General features: G+C 50.7%; 1 protein-coding gene across 1 annotated transcript in view; it reads right to left on the bottom strand.

The window, feature by feature from the left end:
• Positions 1-732: 732 nt before the first annotated feature.
• Positions 733-26,076, bottom strand: part of OPRD1 (opioid receptor delta 1) — a 59,200-nt gene continuing 33,856 nt past the window's right edge. The window contains exons 2-3 of the mRNA XM_002811158.3: positions 12,812-13,161; positions 733-9,378 (exon numbers count right to left, since the gene is read on the bottom strand). Coding sequence (XP_002811204.2) covers positions 8,837-9,378; positions 12,812-13,161 — 892 coding nt within the window. The 3' untranslated portion in view covers positions 733-8,836. The remainder of the gene's footprint in view (positions 9,379-12,811; positions 13,162-26,076) is intronic.

The raw sequence follows: 26,076 nt of genomic DNA on the forward strand, positions 1-26,076 counted from the left end.
GGAAAGAATTGCCTTCCAGGGAGTTACTTATTAACCACAGGGGCCAGCGACTTTTGAGAACACTGAGGAGGAGGAGGTCTCCTGGGGAACGGGGTTCTAACTCCCACCCCAGGGCTACCTTGAATGCACACAAGGAGGTCTGGTGCTTCAATGGCCTGAAGGAAGGGTCACTGAGGGGCAGAGAGATGGGAGAGAGATTTAGTGGAGCCCCAAGAGGCATGTGGGGTGGGCAGGGCTCTGGAGGACAAGGGACTTAGATTAGGGGAGTGGCGGGGGCGCAGGGAAGGGGAGGAGCCAGTTCGGAGGGTGGAAGGGGAGTGGAGCACCGAGGCCTGGTTTGGTTCAGAGCTTGCTCTAGGAAATGCCTGCCTGTGTGTCTCTCTCTCCCATTAAACTAGGGCTTTTTTTTTTTTTACACAGTCTCGTTCTGTCGCCCAGGCTGGAGTACAATGGCGCGATCTTGGTTCACTGCAACCTCCGCCTGCCGGGTTCAAGCTATTCTCTGCCTCAGCCTCCCGAGTAGCTGGGATTACAAGCATCCACCACCACGCCCAGCTAATTTTTGTATTTTTAGTAGAGACGGGGTTTCACCATCTTGGCCAGGCTGGTCTTGAACTCCTGACCTCGTGATCCACCCGCCTTGGCCTCCCAAAGTGCTGGGATTACAGGCGTGAGCCACCACACCCGGTCCAAACTAGGGTTCTTAAGGACAACATTGCCTCTCCCTCTGAGACAGGTCCTCAGGGCAGAGCCAGACTTCCCCATAGGCTTATGTGACCCCCCAGACTGGGGCCTCCTTACAAGGAACCTGGCAGAGGTGAGCAAACAAAACAGCCAGAGATGCAGACACCGAGAAGAGGGCTCACTTTATTGAGAAAACAGAAGGTTGAGTCCTTGGTACCAAGATGGAGCCTGGGGTAGGCAAAAAGCCTGAAAACAAAGCTTTGAGTTAAGCTTCCTTTTTCACATGCCCGCCTTCCTGCCCCCAGTTGGGGCAGCTCCTATTACAGACCCCCAGGCATGCTTTTCCCTGTCTCTGGGCAAATGCCCAGTAGATTTTACCAATAGATGTCTGTTTCTGGGACCCAGGAACACGAGGGCAGTGTTTCAGTTCTTTTCCAGGATGGCAGAGCCTTCAGCACTATCAACTCCTACCCCTCCACGGTGCAGAGGCCCAGAGAGGGACAGAGACCTGCCCAGCATCACAGCAACGAAGTGAACAACGAAGATTCAAAACCACATTTGCTGTCTCCTCATTCCAGGAGGAGATTCTAGATGAGCCCCATTACAGGAGTGCATTTGCACCAGCACCCGCCAAGGGACTCCATCCCCATGATGCAGATGGCTCGGGACCTTCTTCCTTTCCAGGCTGTCCCTTCCTCTTGGGTCCCTGAGAGGGCAGTCCTGGTGAGGGCAGGAGAGGACAGCATGGCTAAGGAGCTTGGGGACAAGACGTCCTCTTAAGAACTGCTTTCCAGCACATGTTGTCCCACCTTCTGAAACTCAAGGAGATGGTTAAAAGAGAAAAGCCTTGCTCCAGACCCACCTGCAGCATTAAGAACCGTGGGTTGGGCTGGGCACAGTGGCTCACGCCTGTAATCCTAGCACTTTGGGAGGCCGAGGTGGGCGGATCACTTGAGGTCAGTTCGAGACCAGCCTGGCCAACATGGTGAAACCCCGTCTCTACTAAAAATACAAAATTAGCTGGGCACGTGCCTGTAATCCCAGCTACTCAGCAGGCTGAGGCAGGAGAATCGCTTGAACCTGGGTGGCGGAGGTTGCAGTGAGCCGAGATCTCGCCATTGCACTTCAGCCTGGGCGACAGAGTGAAACTCTGTCTTAAAAAAAAAAAAAAAAGAAAGAAAGAAAGAAAAAAAAGAAGCATGGGTTGGTGCAGGCACGGCCTAAAACATTAGATAATATGAAAAAAGCTGCATTTGTTGAGCACTTCTATGCACCAGGGACGTTGTTCATTCGCTCAGTAGATAACTGCTGTGTGCCCATTTGCATTTCCTGGGAACACTTTCATGACCAAAACAGACAAGGTCCTTCACTCATAGCCTCTTTCTGAATCTTCTCAACTTCTCACCAGGTAAGTGCTGTCATCCATGATTGAGAAATGGCTCAGAGTGAAATGACTCGCCCAAGGTCACATGGCAACAACATGGCAGTCAGTCAGAAAATTATCAAACAAGCAGGACTTCCAAGGCAAGGAGGAAATGGATGGGGAGAGGGACCTACCAAGGTTACAGCAGTTTTTTGAGCAGCTGGCACGTGCCTCTGCTGCCAACATGATGAGGTGCAGAACCCAGCACAGGGAATGCTCAGCCTGTGACTGTGAGCTGGATGTGAGAGTCTCCTGAGGACCCTCGGTATACTCAGAGCATTTCTTCTCAGGGGGCAGAAGGAGGAAAGCAGAGGAAGTGGACCTGAAGGACCAGAAGTGGGATCCTAGCTGGGCCAATCACTGAGAAGCCATGTGGTCTTGGGCAAGTCATTCCCTTCTCTGAGCCTCAGTTTCCCCATCTGTAAAATGGAGGTAATGATACTAATGCCTACCTCATCATCACGCTGTGAAGATCAAATGAGGTACGCCATGGAAGTGCTGTACATTACCCATTGATAATGTGTCAGTGGCCTCTCAATGAAATGGAGTGTGACAGAGTGCCACACTCTGAAACGGCTGGTCCCCGGCGATGGTGCTGGGACTAGAACCCGGGCAACCTCGCAGCACCATGCTCTACTGCATCACTACGTCCACCTCGAGGGCCCCCTCCAGCTCCTCTCTAAGCCCCATTTTGAATTCCCAAGCTGCCTGCAGCCTGAACCACACAGCCAGCTGTCACCCAACTCTCAACATCTGCAAGCTCAGCGTGGGGTGGCCAGGTCCTGATTTGCTCCCATCACTCCTCTCAGCTTCCAGAAATAAAGGAATAAATACATGATGAAAAAGAGACATGTGTATGTGTTTTGTGTGTGAGTGCAGGGGCCAGGATCTGGGTGCCAGGGATGGGGGGTGGTCACTTCCTAGGGGCTTTGGGGCCGCTGGGGCCGGCTTCAGTCTGGATCTGCAGCAGGTGTTAGTGGGAGCTGGCAGCCAGTAGTCAGGCCCTAGGTGAGGGATCTGCCGCTGACACAAAGAGAGGGCTGGCCTTTGGACAGAGACCCAGCAGGTGCCCAGCCTGGACTATTGTTCTTCCAAGTCCTCTCAGGATGCTAGTGGGCCCTCTCCAACTTGATGAGCATTTCTTTTTAATTTTTTTTTTTTTTTTTAGACAGAGTCTCGCTCTGTCACCCAGGCTGGAGTACAGTGGCAAGATCTTGGCTCACTGCAACCTCCGCTTCCTGGGTTCAAGCGATTCTCCTGCCTCAGCCTCCTGAGTAGCTGGGATTACAGGTGCATGCCACCACGCCTGGCTAATTTTTGTGTTTTTAGTAGAGATGGGGTTTCACCATGTTGGTCAGGCTGGTGTTGAACTCCCGACCTCATGATCCACCCGCCTCGGCCTCCCAAAATGCTAGGATTACAGGCGTAAGCCACTGCACCCGGCCCTTGAGGAGCATTTCTAATTCCAAGCCCAGCAAGCCTCCTTAGAGCAGCTGCCGCTGGCACCCGTGTAATTATCAGAGAATAATCCTGTATCGAGGCCCCACTCTGTGCCAGGCACTTTGGTGGCACTTTGCTCACCATATCTCTAGCTTTCAGAGAGTGCTCATGGAGGTGAAGTGACTTGCCTAAGATCACACTGCTAGCACGTGGCCAAGAATTCGGCAAAGCTAGGACTCTTATTAAGTGAGACTGACAATCGTATTAGAGATGGACCAATTCCCACACCTCAACTCTAGAAGGAAACCGAAGCTCAGAGAGGGCAAATCCCTTGTCCAGGTCACACAGCCAGTTAGCTTGAGAGCTAGGATTTGATCCAGGCTTGGGGGCTGCCTGGGCCATGTAAAAAACTAAATTGGAGAGCTCCCATCACCCTCCTGCCCTCCCTACTCCCATCCTCTCTTATGACACTTGACATTATCCATCACTCCCTCCCCCTGGGAACGCCCTCCTCCTCCAGTTTCCATGGTAGCACATTCTCTCCATCCTCCTCCTGCTTCTCTGGCAGCTTCTCACTTTCCATGGAGGCTCCTGAGCCAGGAAGCAAGGGGATCCCCAAGCTGGATCTCCAGTCTCTTCTCTCTCTCCATCACTAGCCCTGACAGCTCACCTACTCTTCCCCGTAGGTCTCTAGCTCTGACCCTGAACTCTGGCTCCACTTGTAAGCAGTAACTGCCACTTACCATGTACTTAGAGTTTACTTATGTTCTGGGCCTTATCCCTATACATACATTAAATCCTCACAACCACCCGTGAAGGAAGTCTACTCTACAGATGAGGAAACTGAGGCTCAGAGAGGGAAAGCCAAGATGTGATTCCAGCCTTAACCACTACTTCTACTGCATCAAGACGAGGTATGAGAGCTGGGCACAGTGGCTCACACCTGTAAACCCAGTACTTTGGGAGGCCAAGGCAGGAGAATTGCTTGAGGACAGAAGTTCAAGACCAGTCTGGACAACACAGAGACACTCTGGTCTCTATTAAAAAAAAAAAATTGGCTGGGCTCGGTGGCTCACGCCTGTAATCCCAGCACTTTGGGAAGCTGAGGCGGGCAGATCCCCTGAGGTCAGGAGTTCGAGACCAGCTTGGCCAAATGGTGAAACCCCATCTCTACTAAAAATTCAAATATTAGCTGGGCTGTGGTGGTGCACACCTGTAATCCCAGCTACTCAGGAGGCTGAGGCGGGAGGATCACTTGAACCCAGGAGGCGGAGGTTGCAATGAGCCGAGATGATGCCACTGCACTCCAGCCTATGCGACAGAGGGAGACCCTGTCTCAGAAAAAAACCCAAACAAAATAAATGAATAAAAATAAAAATAAAATTGCTGGGCATGGTGTCACACACCCATCGTCCCAGATACTCAGGAGGCTGAGGTGGGAGGATCACTTAAGCCCAGGAGTTTGAGACTGCAGTGAGCTATGATTGTACCACTGCACTTGCACTCCAGACTGGGCAACAGAGCAAGACACTGGCTCAAAAAAAAAAAAAAAAAAAAAGATGATGAAGAAGAAGTGATCTGAAACAGTAGGACATTTTGAAATCAGGGGCAAAAACTTCCCTCCCTCCTCCTGGAGGGAGAGAAATGGAAATTTTGGGGGAAACAGACCTACTCTGCAGTTTTGAGAACCCTGTGACGATCTAGAATTACACTGTCAATTTAGAGCTTTAAAATGCACCATGCACAGTACATTCTGAAACGTGAAGATTTGGAGAGCTTCAGGAGGAACAAAAGTTCATGGAAAATTGCTCGTTTCCTTTAGATTTTTCCATTTGGTTTTAGGTCTTCAAAAACCTCATTCTGGGGTTCCAGCTTCTAAGGCCTTTCTACTTCACTGATGCCTGGAATTAACTGGAAACATGGACCCTGGAATTCCAGGGACCCAAGATCTGCCACTACGAACAGGCCCTGTGACTTAGGAGCAAGTAGCCTGAGCTCTCTCAGCCTCAGCTCTCTTTGTCCTCAATGGGGGATAACACTACTTCCTCACCAGGCTGTCCTGAGGATCAGGTGGGCTGATGCACACAAGACACCCGGCAGAAAGCCTGGCACACAGAAGAGCTTAGTTAAGCCCCATGCTCCAGCTGCACCCAACTTGTTGGGTTTGCCAAGCATTTAAACATCCCCATGCCTCCGCATACGCTATTTCCTCTTCTTGGTGGCCAACTCCTATTCATCCTTCAGGGCCCCCGACCCTTTTTCACCTCTTACAGAACTGCTACAAACATGTGTTTTAGTGAAAAGCTAGAAAAGGCACTTCCCCGTGACACCCTCCCTGGGGCTCCCTGTCACTGCACTCATCACACTGAGGTGCAATCATCTGTTGATGCTTTATCTCCCAACACTGGCTCAGGCTTTCTGAGGGCAGGGCCAAGGCTGACTCATTTCCAAGTCCTGATGCCCAGAGTGCATGCTTGGCATGAAGTAGATTTCAATACAAGTCTGCACTACCTTAAACACACGTGGTCCGGACCCGGGCCCTGCTGACCCCAGGACAGATTTATATATCAGAAGGGGCAAAAAACAGCCAGATCTGTTACAGACACAGGAGATGGCAGTGAGTGGGCTTCAAGCAGCCTTGAAACAGGCCTATCCTGGGAGGGGACACAGTTCCTGCAGGGAGAGTAAACAGCCTGACTCCAACGTCACCTCCTTCAGGAGTCTTCCCCAGTTCCTAGATTGTCCCTTTTTCTGCCATACCCCCAAAGCATTCACAGGAGGAGCCCCTGATGAGGAGAAGTGTCTCCTGCCATGCTGACGACCTCCCACCCTCAGACACAGGGGTCTCTGTGGTCACAGGGTAGTGAGAGTGATCTAGGTGGCTTGGGACCCCAGGTCACAGTGGCTTGGCAGGCTGGATGTGAGTGCTGGGCATGGCCCCACATCTTTCCAGGACCCGGGGGAGCCATTTCCCAAAGGAGGCACATCCCCAGGTCTGGGGCTGCTGGGAGCCTCACCCTGAGAAGGGGGCTGTGCTTTGCCCTCTGAGAGCATCCCTTCCCCCTAATGTGCCCAAAGCCCCTCTTGGTGCCTAAGTCCCCAGCTCCCTGCACGCTATTCAGTCCCTGCTGGAGTGACAGCCTCCCAGCTTTTGTTCCAAAGACATGGCTGTCAAAAGGAAAAGAAGTATATTGTTTCTTTTTCTTTTTTCTTTTGTTTGAGACAAAGACGTCAATTTCTTTCCATCTGTCCCAAAAAAGGAATAAAATTAAATTTGTTTTTACAAGGATGTCAGCACACTGCTTCAATAGGGAGTCAGGGGTGCATTACTGAGGCAGTGTTGGTGAGGGAGGGGAGAGCAGCGGGGGGAGAGGAGATGAAGCACGGGGGAGGTACAGGGAACAAGGACAGACACTGATATTCTGGGAAGCAAAGATCCAGAAGTGCCTGAATAAAATGCCAAACCAATGAAAAGAAAAACTTCTACACCCAACTCCAGGTGGATGCCACTCTCAGCAGCATGAAGCGGGCAGCTGGGCTGGAGCAGGTGGGGGACCTGGGGAGCCTGGGGGGAAAGGCAGAGGGGGACACACACTGATGCCAGCATTGCAGTTACAAAAGCTTCTCCCCCCAGTTCCTTCAAGGTCAGGTCCCCATATGGGCAGCTCCAGTTCACTGGAGTCATTGACACCAGACACATGGATGCAGCCAGATGTTGGGAGAACGGAAGAGGATTTCATCCAGGTTCTTATCAGGGCCCAGGACCCAGCACCAAGTGCGAACTGATGTTTCTCATACCCCGCCCCTCGCCCCCAAGAGTCCCAGGCACCATTTACCATCCACGGGATAAAAGTAGGTGGGCCCCTGTCCTCCAGTATCTGGGCCAGAGAAACTAGGGCCCTGGGGACTCACAGAAAGCAACCACCTTCCACTGGAAGACCTAACCTTGAAGCAGGAGCCCACCTCTTCCTCCACCCACCCACCACCACCCACCCCTTGGCAGGGAGGTCCACTCTGAGTCTGGGTTTTCGAACTGGTTTTGGAAGCCTTCTCCTTCCCAAGCCTTTGGGCCCCCATTAGTACTCAGTTCTGGGGACCCTACCCCAACCAAGGTCCTGTCTTATTACCCTATCCTGGAGCGGCTGCCCCCCACTCTGCTGTCCTGTCCCAAGCCCCACTGTGGCCACTTCCATTCTGAGGCATTCCTGCCCATTCCAAGGAAATACATGCCTGTCAAAGAGATAAAAGGTATATTGTTTCTCTCTCTTCCTATCTCTTCTTCCCTCATTCTCCCTCTCTCTCCTTTTTTAGAGACAGGGTCCTACTCTGTCCCCCAGGCTGGAGTGCAGTGGCACCACCATAGCTCACTGCAGCTTCAAACTCCTGGGATCAAGCGATCCTCTCACCTTCCAAGGAGCTAGGCCTGCAGGTGCGCACCACCATGCCTGGCTAATTTTGTATTTTTTGTAGAGACAGGGTCTCCCATGTTGCCCAGACTAGTCTCGAACTCCTGGGCTCATGTCCATCCACCCGCCTCAGCATCCCAAAGTGCTGGGATTACAGGCTTGAGTCACCACGCCTGGCCCCTCAGTCTTTTATATTCTATTTATAAAGGTGTCAAGTCGGACCTGGACCTCAGCAAGCCTTGCCCCTTGCTAGAACTCAGGGCTGGGACTGTATCCTGTATCCGAAGTTGAGGCCACAGGCCCTTTGCACAGGCCCCCTATCTGGTGACCAAATCTTCAGCTGTAGCCACACCCAACTATCCTGTCTCTGGGTCTCCCCTCACAGAAGGCTCCTCCCTACTGCACAGAGGCCCAGTCTTGCAGCTCAGTTTTCAAGCAACTGTCCCCACCACTGCCCTTTCTGGGTCCTGGGCCCGGACCCCCAACTCCGAAAGTCCGGCTCCAAGTTAGAAACCGAAGCCGTCTCAGGGTTGAAGCCCCGCCTTCCTGGAGATGCCCTGTTTAAGGACTCAGTTGTAGAGCCACAGGTCCCGCTCCTCCCCTGGAGTCACTGGCTTTCCCGCCCCACCTACAGCCGTGGACGGGGCACCCAGCCCAGAGGCACTGCGCCATTGATCTGTCCTCTGCCTCGCCCCAAACCAGAGGCCCACCCCATGCCCATCTAGCGGCCCGGTCCCGTCTCTGAAACAGAGGCCCCCATCTGGCGGTCCCAAGCCTCCGACCTTCTACTGTCCCATTCCACATGACGGCTCGCGCCTCCCACTGGGACTCATGTGGCCGCCGGGTCACTAGGGAGGGGCGCGCTGGGGGCCGGATGGCCTGGTCAGGCGGCGGCGCCACCGCCGGGACCATCTGACGGGGTGCAAGCGGTGACACGCTCGCGGGCCGTGGCTTCGCGGGCGCGGCTGAAGCTGCTGGGGTCCGGGCGGCCGCAGGGCTTGCGGCAGAGCTGGCGGAAGCAGCGCTTGAAGTTCTCGTCGAGGAAGGCGTAGAGCACGGGGTTGAGGCTGCTATTGGCGTAGCCCAGCGCGATGCACAGGTGCAGCGCAGCCACCACCAGCGGGTCGTGCCGGTCGATGTCCACCAGCGTCCAGACGATGACGAAGATGTGGATGGGCGCCCAACACACCACGAAGGCGCCCACCACCACCAGCACCATGCGCGTTATGCGCCGCAGGCTGCGGTCCTTCTCCTTGGAGCCCGACAGCAGGCGCACACTGCGCAGGCGCAGCAGCATGAGGCCGTAGCACACGGTGATGATGAGGATGGGCACCACGAAGGCGAAGAGGAACACGCAGATCTTGGTCACCGTGTCCCAGTACCAGCTGGGGCTGGGGAACTGGAGCATGCACACCACTGCCCCGTCTGGGCCGCGGAAACAAGGAAAGACAGACGGCGTGAGGGGCCTGTGTGCCTAAGGGGTCCCCACCTGCTTGCCCACCCTTCCAAGGCTTGGGCAAGTCCCACCACCTCCTCCCAGCCTTTGTTCAAGGGGATTCTTCTGTCCGGAGTGTCCTCCTCGGCTTCGGGACTTGGTGAACTCTTAGTCATCCTTAAAGACCTAGCAGGATTGGCCCTCATCAGGGAGGTCCCCTATGTTCTCTCCTGGCCCCTTTTCAGCCTTTGTGTCCATGCGTGGCCGTAATGAAATCGTTTAGCTCAGCCCACTGAATGCCAGTCATTGCAGTAACTCAAAACACCTTGACCCATTTCCAAACTAGCTCCACTGGGGACAGGACTGCTAAGACAGACAACATGAGTTAGGAGCAGGACTCAGGCCCTACTACATAGTGTAAGGAAATTACTAAACCTCTTGGAGCTTCAGTGGAGTGAGGCTAATGACAGTACCCACATCTCCAGGATTGTCATGAGGATTAAATAGGCTAAGGCGGCCAGGTGCGGTGGTTCACGCCTGTAATCCCAGCACTTTGGGAGGCCGAGGCGGGCAGATCATGAGGTCAGGAAATCGAGACCATCCTGGCTAACAAGGTGAAACCCCATCCCTACTAAAAAAAAAAAAATACAAAAAAATTAGCCGGGCATGGTGGCGCCTGTAGTCCCAGCTCTTCGGGAGGCTGAGGCAGGAGAATGGTGTGAACCCAGGAGGTGGAGCTTGCAGTGAGCCGAGATCGTGCCACTGGACTCCAGCCTGGGCAACAGAGCGAGACTCCGTCTCAAAAAAAAAAAAAAAAAAAAGGCTAAGGTACCTAAAGCATTTAGCATAGTGGGGTTCAAGCTCTTGGTGTACCCACAGGGAAGAGGGGCATATATGTGGAGGAGTCCAGGACTCAAGGATAGGGTCAGCCTCCCCAGAGGGAAGCAGGTCTCAGCTTAATCACAAGAACCTCCTGACCAGGCATGGGGCTCATGCCTGTAATCCCAGCACTTTGGGAGGCTGAGGCAGGTGGACTGCTTGACTCCAGGAGCTGGAGACCAGCCTGGGCAACATGGCAAAACCCCATCTCTACAAAAAAAACAAACATTAGCTGGGTATGGTGGTGCATATCTGCAGTCCCAGCTACTTGGGGGGCCGAGGTGGGAGGATCGCTTAAGCCCTGGAGGTTGAGGCTGTAGTAAGCTGGGATAGTGCCACTGCACTTCAGCCTGGGTGACAGAGCGAGACCCTGTCTCAAAACAACAATAAAAACAAAACAAAACAAAACTTCCTTCCTTCTGGGAGGAAAGCAGACTTCAGCTTAACTCAAGGACTTCCTTCTTGAGATAGGAAGGGTGCCTAGGATGAAATGAGCTCCACATTCCTGGAGTGTAGGCTTGGGCTGGATGAACACCTTAGGGGGTGTTGTGGGATTCTGATACAGCCTTGAGGCTGGCCCAGGGTACTCCCAGGATCTCTTGGAATGCTAGGATTTAAGAAGCCACACAATGGACTTGAGGCTAAGAAGTGAGAAGGGGCTGGGGATCCACAGACAGAGTGGGTCCACAGGACATCAGGCTGGCAGGACCCCTAGAAATAACTGAATCCAAGACCTTCATTGTATAGGAACCAGAACAGCACTTGTTTAAGGTCACACAGCAAGTGGCCCACAGGTTCAATAAGTGCTGATGGCACACACTGGGAAAGTGTGTGTGTGAGGGATTGTGGAGTCAGGAGGCCCATCTGGTCCAGCCCCAGCAGGGATGCAGTTAATGGCCCGTAAACTGAAGGCTGACAGTGAGGAATGGGGCTCTGCTGCTGAGTCAAGACCAATGGCTCACAGGCTGTAAAAGGGCACCAGGGGCTCTGCCCTTGTGAGGGTCAAAGGTAACCAAGAAGCTTGTTCTCTCCCACCCACAGCATCAATCCTCTGCAAACTTCCACCCAAGGGACTAGAAGGAGTAACAGACCTGGGGGCAGGAACCCTAGGTTGCAGGCCAAATTCCACAAAATGCCTGGCTATGTGACCCTAAGTAAACCACTGACCTCTCTGATTCTGTTTTCCTACAGTCATATGGAGGTAGGAGTCCCTGCCTTGTCTATCTCACAGGCTTAATCATTTAATAGCTGCTATTCATTGGGCCTTGGCGATGAGCCAGGACTTGTCCTAAGTATTCTACACATATTATCTCTTTTAACCTTCTCAACATCTCATGATACAGTGTGACTCAGAGAGATTAATTAGTTACAGTGTCTGTGGTGCCCTTCTAAACAATATTTCTCACTTCCTTGCATTAAGGTGGGGCCATGTGACCAGCTGTCACTAGGAAGAAATGGGCCATAAATTTTTAATTTTTATTTTTTTACACAAGTCTCGTTCTGTCGCCCAGGCTGGAGTGCAGTGGCACGATCTCAGCTCACTGCAACTTCCGCCTCCCGGGTTCAAGTGATTCTCCTGCCTCAGTCTCACTAGTAGCTGGGACTACAGGCGTGGGCCTGGCTAATTTTTGTATTTTTAGTAAAGATAGGGTTTCACCGTGTTGGCCAGGCTGGTCTGGAACTCCTGACCTCAAGTGATTCACCCGCCTTGGCCTCCCAAAATGCTGGGATTACAGGCGTGAGCCACTGCACCCAGCCAACATTTAAAGTGGCTGTGCTTTCTCCCCACTCCCTCTCCATGTTCATCTGCCGGCCAGATGCCAGCAGTAGAAGATTCAGAAACCATCAACAGGAGGCTGGGTCCCTGAATGACTGTGCTCCTCCTACTCACACTGGATTGTGATGGGAGTGAAAGAGAAACCTCTACTGTGGTAAGCCCCTGAGCTTTGGAGAATGTTATTGCAGCTCCCCTAATACAGGCAGTTACTATAATAATTACCACTTTAGTTCCTATTTGTCATTCCCTGCAGACCATTCTCTAGACATTGCTTTGGTCATCCAGGCCAATGGTTTTCAAATTAGGATGAAAGGGAGTTTAAAATGGGACCACAGATCTGGCAGCCTCCACTGCTCACTGGTCAGTGACACCCTCACCTCATTGGACATCCATCCATCTCCCTATAGATCAGTCATCCACACATCCCTGGCCAGCCACCTACATGTACATAACCAGCCATCCATAATCCCCTTCATAAATTCATACATTCCCTTTGGCCAGCAACCCATATGACCACTGATCAGTCATTCATCTTCACAATAGTCAACCATCCACATGCCCCACTGGCCAGCTATTCCCATTCCTATTGTTTGACCTTCTACACTCCCACTGGCCAGCCACCACAACATCATTGATCTTGATCGGAATCCAACCTCTGCTGCAGAGCCACCTACACTCACCCTGGTAAGTGCCTTGCAAGCCCACAAAGGCCCATGTACTGCCTCCTGTGGTCAGTGGCCTGTGCCACGGTGCACTCACTCACTCACCCCGGGGACGGGTCACAGCCATGACCATGATGGGCACGCCAACGCCTGAGGCCAGGACCCAGATACAGATGTTGATCAGCTTGGCCTTGGCAGGCGTGCGGAAGTCCAGGGCCTTGACAGGGTGGCAGACAGCGATGTAGCGGTCAACACTCATCATGGTGAGCGTGAAGATGCTGGTGAACATATTGTAGTAGTCGATGGAAAGCACAGCCTTGCAGAGCAGCTCGCCGAAGGGCCACGTCTCCATCAGGTACTTGGCACTCTGGAAAGGCAGCGTGCTGGTGGCCAGCGCATCAGCCAAGGCCAGGTTGAAGATGTAGATGTTGGTGGCCGTCTTCATCTTAGTGTATCTTAGAAGGAAATGCATGTGTAATTAATCCCATTTCACAGATTTCAGTTTCACGTGAAACTCAGGGAAGGGAAGTAGCTTTCCCAACATCATGCAAAAGGTCAGGGGAGGCTGGGCACAGTGGCTCATGCCTGTAATCCCAGCACTTTTGGAGGCCAAGGCGGGTGGATCACCTGAGGTCAAGAATTCAAGACCATCCTGACGAAACCCCATCTCTACTAAAAATACAAAAATTAGCTGGGTGTGGTGGTGGGCGCCTATAATCCCAGCTACTTGGGAGGCTGAGGCTGAATTGCTTGAACCTGGGAGGCGGAGGTTGCAGTGAGCCAAGATCGCGCCATTGCACTTCAGCCTGGGTGACAAAAGCGAAACTCTGTCTCAAAAAAAAAAAAAAAAAGGGTGAGGGGCAAAGGTGGGACTAGAACCCTGCACTATCTGATTTGGCATTGCTCCTTTCCACTACAACAGAAGCAAAAGGATTTCTCTGGTTGTGAATAACTTTGGCGGAAGGTGTTTTAAGAAAAATCCTAGGCCGGACGTAGTGGCTCACACCTGTAATCCCGGCACTTTGGAAGGCTGAGGCGGGCGGATCACAAGGTCAAGAGATCAAGACCATCCTGACCAACCAACATGGTGAAACCCTGTCTCTACAAAAAATACAAAAATTAGCTGGGCATAGTGGCGCACGCCTGTAGTCCCAGCTACTCGAGAGGCTGAGGCAAGAGAACTGCTTGAACCCGGGAGGTAGAGGTTGCAGTGAGCTTAGATAGTGCCATTGCACTCCAGCCTGGGCAACAGAGCAAGACTCCATCTCAAAAAAAAAAAAAGAAAAATCCTAGGCCAGGTGCAGTGGCTCACGCCTGTAATCCCAGCACTTTGGGAGGCCAAGGCACGCGGATCACTTGAGCCTAGGAGTTCAAAACCACCCTGGGCAACACAGTGAAATCCCATCTCTACAAGAAAAAAAAAATAATAATAATACAAAAATTAGCCAGGCATGGTGGTGCGTGCCTATAGTCCCATCACTCAGGAGACTGAGGTGGGAGGGTCGCTTGAGCCCAGGAGGCAGAGGTTGCAGCGAGCTGAGATCATGCCACTGTACTCCAGAGTGGGTGACAGAGCAAGACACTGTCTCAAAAATAAATAAGTAAATAAAATAAAAGAAAAATACTTATCTTCTGAGAGTACTAAGCAATATGTTTAAAAATAAAACGGCTCCAGCAGAAAGCAGATCTGGGTTCTAATCCTGCCTCTACTACTTATTATATTAGCTGAGTGACTCTGAGTTAGAAACTTGAACTCTTTAAGGCTCTGCATCCGTAACTGTAAAAAGAGGGGTGATGTTTGTAGCAACCTCTTCAGATGGCTGTGAAAATTTAACAAGCTAACACAGTACTTAGCCCCAAGCCTGATGGATGGAGAGCACTCTGGACACAATCGCTGTTCTTTTTCTTCATAGGTGAAGAATGGAGCTGGGGGCTAGACCAGAGTGACTTGATTCTCTAGCTCCTGGCACTGACCTGGCCTTTGGGGAGTATGATTGGTCAACTCTGAGGAAGGGACACTGCCTAGTAGACTGGCTGGGGCCTGAGGCCCCCTCGGTGTCCTCGGTGGTAGACCAGAGCCCCCAGTCCTTCCTGTGGCTCCATCCAGGCCTCCTCATCCCCATGCAACTGGACTCACCTCTCTGCAGAAGCCACAGTGCATCCCTCTTCCCATCCACAGTGGTGTGGGGAAGCGGAGCAGGTGACAGGATCACATATCCAACCCAGGGCATGAGCCCAGGGGTCCAGGCCAGGTGTCTGCAGCCAAACTCTGCACCCAGCACTCCCAGCATCCCTCCATGCTCTCTGCCCTGCACAGCTATCTAAACTACAGTTGGCCCCTTGTTTGGCCAACGTTTACAGCCATGGCCCCTTCTGCACCAGGGCCTGGGCGGGGCACCAGGTAGCCTGGGAGAGACTGCATACACTGAGCCAGACCTTCCCAAATGCAGTGTCACCACCACAGCAACACACAGGCACCCCGAGGCAGGGCTATATGACACTGCCCTCATGCCTCTGGAGTGATCTGAGATACCCAGAGGAGGGTTACATGAGTGACTCCTCGAATTCCAGAGCAGGAAGAGAGACACATTGAGGGGAAGTGATTTTATTAAAGCGTGGCCCGAGGGCTCGCTTCAGAGTTACCGGAAGAGCCTGGAAGAAATGCAGGGTCCTGAACTGCACCTCAGATCTGAGCAATCTTTATTTCTGGAACTGGGGCCTGGGAATCTTCATCTTTAAGAAGCACCTCCTCACCCCAAGTGATTCTTATGAACTCAAAAGTTTGAGAATTACTGTGTAGCCTAAAGCCTCCATTTGGGAGAGACGGGGAGATTGAAGCCCAGAGAGGCAGCAGGACTCACCCAAGGTCACGCAGCAACAGTGGCGGAGCCAAGGCAAGAACTGAGACCTCCTGACTCCGGCACTCCCTCTTTCCACCACCCCAAGGGTGGTCCCATACTGTATGCCTCCATTCCTTTAGAATCTCTCTGATCCCATGCCCAGCCCTGGACACCTAGGATGAGGCACTCAGTGTTTTTGAATGATGGAATAAACTCGCACCAGCTAAGGCTGTTCCTGCATGAAGTGATTGGTATTTTTGGTTGAAAAGAAATTGACTCACTCATTGTCCTCCAGGGCAGCATCTGTCCTACTCCCTCCCAAATAGCTGTCATTTGCTCCGGGGCTGGAGAAGGAAAAAGTTTTGCTCAGAAACAGCAGAATTGCAAGTCTCAGGAAGTGTCTTCAGTGGGGTGTGGGATCACAGCTGTGTGGGAGGCGGTCTCAACCCCACAGCTGACTCGTCTAATTTCTCTGCTCTTACGCAGAACAATTAGAGGCTGTTCTTTGCCTGCTATTTTGATTTGTGAAGGATCCTTCCATTCCCAGAGGGGGCTGGGATGCTGGGAAGTGGGTGATGAAGCTGCTGTAGTTGGTCCAAGCGGGCTGAGCGGCCCAGCGCTGATTGCCTGCCAGGCAGGGCCCCGGGTTCCTCTCCTCACAGCCCCCCTCTCTCCCCTCCACCCACAGCCATGCCCCATCCTTCTGGCCACCTTAGACTCCCTTCTCCAGCCCCAAGACAAATCACACCACTCCCCTGCTCTCAATCCCCCAGCGACTTCCCAAAATTCTCTCTGTTCTGCAAGCTGCCCCGACTACCTTTGGGATCTCAGTTCCCAGCATGTTCCCCTCCACCGATGTGCCCCTGCCACACACTGGCCTCTTTGACGTTCCCTGGACACGTCAAGCCCGCTCCCACCTCCCCACTTCGGGGCCTCTGGACTTGCTCTTGCCTCTGCCTGGAACCCCGGTCCCCCCATATTTTGCATGGCTTGCTCCATCACTTAATTCAGGACTCTATTCAAATGTCACCTCCTCAGAGAGGCCCTCCCTGACCACTCTATCTAAAGTACCATCCTCCCCACCAACTCTCTCTAGCTCCTTCAGCGGCTTCATTTTTCACTACAGCACAAACCACTTCCTGACTTACATTCATCTTCTTTTCTGCCCACTTGGGTCTCTCGCCCATGTAAGTTCCCTGAAGCCAGAAGACTTCGTCCATTTTGTTCCCTGCTGTATCCTTGGGCCTACCAGCAGTGCCCGGCAAAAAAGCAGGCTCTCAGCAAGGCGCAGTGGCTCATGCCTGTAATCCCAGCACTTTGGGAGGCTGAGGTGGGCGGATCACGAGGTCAGGAGTTCGAGACCAGCCTGACTAACACGGTGAAACCCCGTCTCTACTAAAAATACAAAAATTAGCTGGGCGTAGTGGCATGCTCCTGTAATCCCAGCTACTTAGGAGGCTGAGACAGAAGAATTGCTTGCACCCAGGAGGCAGAGGTTGCAGTGAGCCTAGATCATGCCACTGCACCCCAGCCTGGGTGACAGGGTGAGACTCTATCTCAAAAAAAAAAAAAAAAAAAAAAAGCAGGCTCTCAAGAGACATCTGTGATGTGGATGTCTTAGTCCAACCTCACCAGCTCACACGGGGACACTGCAGCAGCCTCCCTCTCCCACAATTCATCACCCACGTAAGTTGGCGTCTCACTCTAAAAGGCAGATTTGGCCAGGTATGGTGGCTCATGCCTGTCATTCATCCTAACACTTTGGGAGGCTGAGGTCGAGGACTGCTTGAGCCCAGGAGTTTGAGACCAGCCTGGGCAACACAGCAAGACACTGTCTCAAAAAAAAAAAAAAAAAATTAGCTGGGCATGGTGGAGTGTGCCTATAGACCCAGCTACTCAGGAGGCAGAGGAAGGAGGATCACTTGATCCTGGGAGTTTGAGGCTTCAGTGAGATCTGATAATGCCACTGCACTCCAGTCTGGGGAACAGAGCAACACCCCATGTCTAAAAACAAACAGCTCCCTAGACTGGCTTTCCATCTGGGTAGCCTCCTTTCCCACAGTGCCATCCTGGGTCTGGCCATATCTGTAGTTCCTCACATGTTCTGTGTAGCATGCCCTCCCTCCCAAGAGACAGCCACTATCATGACTTGGTGGGGATCCTTCCAAATTACATATATATATATATCTTTTTAGAAAATTTTATTTCTGGCCAGATGTGGTGGCTCATGCCTGTAATCCCAGCACTTTGAGAGGCCGAAGAAGGCAGATCGTTTGAGATCAGGAGTTGAAGACCAGCCTGGATAACATGGAAAAACCCTATCTCTACAAAAAATACAAAAATTAGCCAGGCGTGACGGTGAGCACCGTAATCCCAGCTACTCAGGAGGCTAAGGCAGGAGAATCACTTGAACCTGGGAGGCAGAGGCTGCAGTGAGATCGCGCCACTGCACTCCAGCAGCCTGGGTGACCGGGTGAAACCCTATCTCAAAAAAAAAAAAAAAAAAAAAGAAAATTTTATTTCTGCCAATGTAACCCAATTACATAGTGTAAAAAGTCATGCAGGACAATAATGAGAACAGCTGCCCCTCTGCCCATCCTTGCTCTCTTACTCCTCTGTCCTGTTCCCCAGAGGCAACCGCTTTGAATGTTTTTCGCTATTCTTATAGCGATTATCTCCACAATTCTAAAGAATATGCTTATGTGGCTATTTCTTGATTCATCCATTTTAGACAGTACTTGTTGAAGCCTGGATTTGGTTAAGCAAGGCTATGCCTAAATACCCAAATCCCAGTGGTTTAACAAATGAAAGGTTTATCTCTCACAGAGTCCATTCAGTGTTCCCAGGACAATCTAAATTCCAAGAGGCAATGCCAGGCTGCTTTACTCCTGCGGCCCTGCTATCTTAACCCAACGCCCCCTTGATCACCAGAGAGGGAGAAGAGGCAGCTGCAGGATCATCTAAGCTTTAGTCCGGTGGCGACACATCACTTCCACCTGAAGCTGACGGGCCAAAAGTAATCATGTGGCCATGCCCAATTGTAAGGGGTTGAGAAATAGTCTTCTATGTGACCCAAAGCAGGGAGAAGCAGATATTAGTGAACACTAGTAATGTTCCTCACAACGCCCTATTACAGTAGATGAGGGCTAACTCATCACCTCACCCAACTGTTCCTCTCTCCATCCTCCCAACATAGTTGTTTATTTGTTTGTTTCTAAGAGACGGGGTCTTGGCTGGGCGCGTGGCTCACGTCTGTAATCCCAGCACTTTGGGAGGCCAAGGTGGGTAGATCACCTGAGGCCAGGAGTTTGAGACCAGCCTGGCCAACATAGTGAAACCCCTTCTCTACTAAAAATACAAAAAATTAGCTGGGCATGGTGGTGAGCACCTGTAGTCCCAGCAACTCGGGAGGCTGAGGCAGGAGAATTGCTTGCACCCAGGGAGGCAGAGGTTGTAGTGAGCCAAGATCATCCCATTGCACTCCAGCCTGGGCAATAAGAGCAAAACTCCATCTCAAAAAAAAAAGAAAAAAAGAAAAAGAAAGAAAGAAAATCCTAAGAGATGGGGTCGTGCTATGTTGTCCAGGCTAGAGTGCAATGGCTATTCACAGGTGCAACCATAGTGCACTACAGCCTCCATCTCCTGGGCTCAAATGATTCTCTGGCCTCAGACTCCTGAGTGGCTGGGACTACAGGTGCGCACCACCATGTCTGGCTCCAATATAGTTTTATCACCATTTTTAGCTAACTCAATATTTAGGGTTTACATTCTAACAACTTTGTAGATATTGTCCACTGCTAAGCCGAAGAACATACTATAATTATATTTTTTAGTGCAGACATTTAAGTTTCCCAGAGGTAATAATTGCGCCAATTTTCTCCACTTGCTTAGTTCTGTGTACATATTGCTAAATCTCCTCAAACACTCCAAAAGACCTATAAGATGCCTCTTCCACCCAATTGCATAATCTACCAGTTCTTTTTGTTTTCCTAGTGAGCTATGAGCTATGTCCTGGACCTTTCCTCCCCACTTTCTTTTCTTTTCTTTTTTCTTTTTTTTCTTTTCTTTTCTTTCTTTCTCTTTCTTTCTTTTCTTTCTTCCTTTCTTTCTTTCTTTCTCCTTCCTTCCTTCTTTTTTTTTTTTTTTTTTTAATGGAGTCTTGCTCTGCCGCCCAGGCTGGAGTACAGTGGCATGCTCTCAGCTCACTCCAAGCTCCGCCTCCCGGGTTCATGCCATTCTCCTACCTTAGCCTCCCGAGTAGTTGGGACTACAGGCGCCCACCACCACACCTGGCTAATTTTTTGTATTTTTAGTAGAGATGGGGTTTCACTGTGTTAGCCAGGATGGTCTTGATCTCCTGACCTCATGATCCGTTCACCTCAGCCTCCCAAAGTGCTGGGATTACAGGCGTGAGCCACCGTGCCTGGCCTTTTGTTTTGTTTTTTTTTTTTTTGAGACGGAGTTTCTCTCTTGTTGCTCAGGCTGGAGTGCAATGGTGCAACCTCCGCCTGCTGGTTCAAGCAATTTTCCCGTCTCAGCCTCCCGAGTAGCTGGGATTACAGGCATGAGCCACCACACCCGGCTAATTTTGTATTTTTAGTAGAGACGGGGTTTCTTCATGTTGGTCAGGCTGGTCTCGAACTCCCGACCTCAGGTGATCCGCCCACCTCGGCCTCCCAAAGTGCTGGGATTACAGGCGTGAGCCACGGTGCCGGGCCTCCTCCCCACTTTCCATCTGCATTGTTTGCTTTCTATTCTAGACCAGCTGTGCACCTGTCCTCGTCAGCTAGAGCGCCTGTTTCTTGGCTTGCAAGTCCTCCTCTGTCTGATCTATGCCTTCATTTTGGTGGAAGACATCCTCTAATCACTTCCTGAGAAAGGGCACATAGGAGGTACAATATTTACACCCTCGCTTGTCTGAAAATGTCGTTATTCCGTCGTAATTTCTGATTTCTTTGACCGGACATGAAATGGTAAGTTGGAAGTAATTTCCCATCAGGATTTTGAAGGCATGGCTCCCTCATCGTCCAGCCTCCACTGTTGCCACGGAAGCATCTAAAACCATTCTGATTGCTGATGTTTTGTATGGGATCTGTCCTCTCTACCTGCATAACTTGTAGATTCCTCTCTTTATCCTGGTAGTCTGACACTTTGTGACGGTGTGCTTTCAAGTGGCTCTTTTTCATTTCTTTTGGGCCCTCTAAGGGTAACCACTCAGTACTTGTTACCTTCCTTCCTTCCCCATCTCTCCTAGGTGAACTGGCAGCTCCGTGTGTGTGTGAAGATTCATGTCCTTCAGTATAAAACGTTCTCATACCATTTCCTCCCCTTTGCCTTCTCTGGAATCCCTGGAAAATCCCTTAATCAGATATTGGGCCTCCTGGATAGATCCTCTAATTTCCTCACATTGTCTTTTTGTTACATCCTCTGGGAAATTTCCTTTTTGTTATCTCTCGATTCTTCCATTGACCTTTTATTATTATTATTATTATTATTATTATTATTATTATTATTATTATTATTTTGAGACAGATCTTGCTCTGTCACCAAGGCTGGAGTGCACTCGTGTGATCACAGCTCACTGCAGCCTCAACCTCCTAGGCTCAATCGATCCTCCCACCTCAGCCTCCCGAGTAGCTGGGGTCACAGGTGCACCATCATGCCTAGCTAATTAAAATTTTTTAGGTTGGGCACAGTGGCTCACACATGTAATCCCAGCACTTGGGGAGGCTGAGGTGGGTGGATCTCCTGAGGTCAAGAGTTGGAGACCAGCCTGACCAACATGGAGAAACCTCATCTCTACTAAAAATACAAAATTAGCCAGGCATGGTGGAGTGTGCCTGTAATCCCAGCTACTCTGGAGGCTGAGGCAGGAGAATCACTTGAACCCAGGAGGTGGAGGTTGTGGTGGGCTGAGACTGCGCCACTGCACTCCAGCCTGGGCAAAAAGAGTGAAACTCCGTCTCAAAAAAAAAAAAAATTTGTAGAGATGCAGTCTCCCTATGTTGCCTAGGCTGGTCTCGAACTCCTGGGTTCAAGTGTTCCTTACACATTGGCCTCCCAAAGTTCTAGGATTACAGGCACAAACGATCGTGCCTGGCCCCTGTCTTTTTAAAAAGTTTGACTCTCGGCCGGGCGCCGTGGCTCAAGCCTGTAATCCCAGCACTTTGGGAGGCTGAGGTGGGCGGATCACGAGGTCAGGAGATCGAGACCATCCTGACTAACACGGTAAAACCCTGTCTCCACTAAAAATACAAAAAAATACAAAAAAATTAGCCGGACGTGGTGGCAAGCACCTGTAGTCCCAGATACTCTGGAGGCTGAGGCAGGAGAATGGCATGAACCCGGGAGGCGGAGCTTGCAGTGAGCCGAGATCACGCCACTGCTCTCCAGCCTGGGAGACAGAGCAAGACTCCGTCTCAAAAAAAAAAAAAAAAGTTTGACTCTCATGTTTTATTTTTCCAGTGCCCTTTCTTCTTCTCTTGTTATTCCTTTTTCATATAGCATTTATAGTATCTTATTTCAGGGACATGATACCTTCTCCTAACTCTCCAAGGACGCTAAGAAGCCTTGTTTAGTATTTTCTTCTGCTCTCTGCATCTTTTACTTGCTTCAAACATTTTTGTTCCTTTGTCTGCTTTAGCCTTCCTCTCTTATCCTGGAGAATTCCTTCAAGTATCTGGTGATATATAATTAAACGCTGATTTTTAAATGAAGCACTAAATAACTGGCAGCTCTGTGCGTGTGCGCGTGTGTGCGTGCATGTGTGTGTGCCCCTGTGTGTGCATGTGTGTGCATGTGTATGTGTGCGTGCGTGTGTGTGCGCGTGTGTATCAGTGTGAGGGCTCTGTCAACTGGTGGGCTTACTGTAGGGGAACTGGGTGATGATCCGGCTTTTACACTGAGGGACATGTAAATATCAATTTCCGTAGGTCTCTTCTCTGGCCTTCAGGCCTTCAGAAAACAATCTCCCCATCTCTCACCCGGGTTGCATACCTCTGGCGGCCAGAATTCTGTTGGCAGAGCTGGAGAACGGGCCCGGAAGTCCCCCCATCTCCCCATTAAAAAAAATTAAAATAGAGATGAGGGTCTCAATATGTTGCTCAGACTGTTCTCCAACTCCTGGGCTCAAGTGATCCTCCTACCTCAGCCTCCCAAAGTGCTGGGATTACAGGCATGAGCCACCGTGCCTGGCCTCCCGCTCCCCATTTACCTTTGGTATCTTGTCCTGACCCTTTCTGTGTCTGCTGGCCCTGAGTCCAGACTTCCTCCATGTTAACTTCTCCAGGAAAAGAAAAAACCTTGCCTTATTGCAGAGTGGAGGGGTATAGCCATCTGGTTGTGCAGGATACAAAGATGGGGGTGCCTAACAGTCCCAGTACTCCCTCTAGACAATCATCCTCCTGCCCCTGTTTTCTGTCCCACACCTCACCCCTGCTGTCATTCCTCTTCCAGTTGCTTCTCGTGGTCCAAATATGTATTGACATCTCTTAGAGAAGGTAAACTGAGGCACAAGAGGCGAGGTGATTTATCCAAGGTCATATGACCAGTAAGTGGCAGAGCTGGTATTGAACTCAGTCTAAGTGCCAACATCTGGTAACCACTCAGTACTTGTTACCTTCCTTCCTCCCCCACCTCTCACAGTGAAAAAGTCAAGAATGTGAACTTATTATAAACTGGGGTTTGCTCACTCATCTAACAGGTATGAAGTGGACACTCGAACTGTACCAGGCACTGAAAAAGGGATCTAGGAGTAATGGCGACAGTCTGGCCTCTTAAAATCTATGACCTTAGGGAGGGAGCAGACATTCAACAAACTGCTGCATTAATTAATGGACAGTTACCTGCTATTACCAAGATGCCGTGAAGGATAAGAACGGAGTATATTGATGGACACTGCCTAGTGGGGATGACAGGCTGGGGAGTGTGGAGGGACCCTGGCTTAGATTAGAAGGTCAACAATGGCTTCTCTGAGGAGGTGTGCTATGGACCGAATTCAGTTCCCCCAAATTCATATACTGAAGCCCTAACTCCCAGTGTGATGGCTGCCAATTTATTTATTTATTTATTTTTTTAGACAGAGTCTTGCCTTGTCCAGGCTGGAGTGCAGTGGTGCGATCTCGGCTCACTGCAACCTCCACCTCCCAGGTTCAAGCGATTCTCCTTTCTCAGCCTCCTGAGTAGCTTGGGATTACAGGCACCTGCCACCGCGCCTGGCTAATTTTTGTATTTTTAGTAGACAGGGTTTCACCATCTTGGCCAGGCTGGTCTGGAACTCCTGACCTCGTGATCCACCTGCCTTGGCCCCACAAAGTGCTGGGATTACAGGCGTGAGCCACCGCGCCTGGCAATTTTTTTTTCAAATAACTGGGTTTTTTTCTTTTTCTTTCTTTTTTTTTTTTTTTTGCTTTATTCTGCAGTTTACATATGAGAGCCCCAAGCCCAACACAGCACTTGATTTTCTGGTTTTGTTTATTTATTTTTATTTATTTATTTTTGAGGCAGGTTCTTACCCTGTTGCCCATGTTGGAGTGCAGTGGTGCGATCATAGCTCACTGCAGCTTTGGCCTTCTGGGCTCAAGCAATCCTCCTACCTCAGTCTCCCAAGTAGCTGGGACTACAGGTGCACACCACCACACCTGGCTAATTTTTGAATTATCTGTAGAGACAGGGTTTCACCATGTTGTCCAGGCTGGTCTCAAACTCCTGGGCTCAAGCAATCTGCCCACCTCAGTCTCCCAAAGTGCTGGGATTACAGGCCTGAGCCATTGCGCCCAGCCTTTGTTATTCTTTCAGTATCCATGTCCACAGAGACTGCTTCTCCCAATAACACATGCCATTTTATCCTCAGGGTACACGTAGAACCTCAAAGAACCTGGCTCTCCAGCACTCATACCTGGGCCCTTCCACTTAAGTGCACTCACATCTATTTGGGCTGGACCTCTGCCCTGGTCCTGTCACCTCTGAGGTGTCCTCAGATCAGAAATGCAAACAGGCTCAGCCGGGCACGGTAGCTCACGGCTGTAATCCCAGCACTTTGGGAGGCCAAGGCAGGTGGATCACCTCAGGTCAGGAGTTTAAGACCAGCCTAGCCAACATGGCAAAACCCCGTCTGTATTAAAAATATAAAAATTAGCTGGGCATGGTGGTGGGCACCTGTAATCCCAGCTACTCAGGAGGCTGAGGCAGGAGAATTGCTTGAACCCGGGAAGCAGAGGTTGCGGTGAGCTGAGGTTGCGCCACTGAACTCCAGCCTGGGCATTCAAAAAAAAAAAAAAAAAGAAAGCAATTCAAACAGGCTCCATGTGATACAACTCTGAATAAATACAATGGGGTCTTTGGGATGGTGGGATTACTGCACTTAGAAGAGATGCCCCAGAGAGCTTGCGCTCTCTCTCTTTGTTTTTTTCTTTTTTTGAGACAGAGTCTTGCTCTGTTGCCTAGGCTGGAGTGCAGTGGTGTAATCTCGGCTCACTGCAACCTCCACCTCCTGGGTTCAAGCGATTCTTGTGCCTCAGCCTCCCTAGTAGCTGGGATTACAGGCGCCCACCACCATGCCCAGCTAATAGTAGAGATGGGGTTTCACCATGTTGGCCAGGCTGGTCTCGAACTCCTGACCTCAGGTGATCCGCCTGAGTTTGTTCTCTCTCTCTCTCTCTCTGCCACGTGAGGGCAGTGATGAGGCAGCCATCTAGAGGCCAGGAAGACAGCCCTCACCAGAACCTGACCGTGGTGGCAGCTTGATCTTGGGCTTCTGTCCTTATGAACTGAGAAACTAAATCTCTGTTGTTGAAGCCACCCAGTCTATATTTTGATCTAAGACACAGCAACATTTCTGCCAGGTTGGAAGGATGAGAGTTAGCCACGTGAAGAGAAGGATGAAGGTTGGTCCAAAGAGAAGGAACAGCATGTACAAAGGCCCTGTAGCAGGAAAGAGCCTATGGGCTGCAGGAATGGTCAGAAATCACATGTGACGACAGTGCAGTGAGCCAGAAAGGAGGCAACAGGAGAGGCTGCAGCGGAAATCTGCAGGAGTCAAATCACACAGGGCCTTTGGGCTACGGCAAGAAATTTGGGTTTACTCTGAGTGTAACAGGAAGCCATTGAAGACTTTAAACAGGGAAGTGATGTGGTTCATTTATGTGAGTTTCTTAAAAGATCATGCTGACTACTGTGTGGAGGCTAGATGGAGCACAGGGCAGGAGGGGGCAAGAGACCCAACTTTCTAGAAAGAGAAATTGTTTATGGCTCCATTTCCCAAAACTCTACTGTTGTTCCCTAATTTTTTTTTTCTATTACAAAAGGTTGTGGATATGAAGTTGGGCCTTTCCCTTACACCATATACAAAAATTAACTCAAAATGGATCAAAGATGTAAGAGCTAAAACCATAAAACTCCTAGAAGAAAATACAGGGGAAAAGCTTCATGACACCAGATTTGGCAATAATTTCTTGTGTTTGTTTGTTTTCCTTTCTTTCTTTTTTTCCTCTTTTTTACGTTTCTTTTTAGATCTGGCAGTGATTTCTTGGA

Source organism: Pongo abelii, chromosome 1, assembly GCF_028885655.2.
Source record: "Pongo abelii isolate AG06213 chromosome 1, NHGRI_mPonAbe1-v2.0_pri, whole genome shotgun sequence".
Taxonomy (NCBI): Eukaryota; Metazoa; Chordata; class Mammalia; order Primates; family Hominidae; genus Pongo; species Pongo abelii.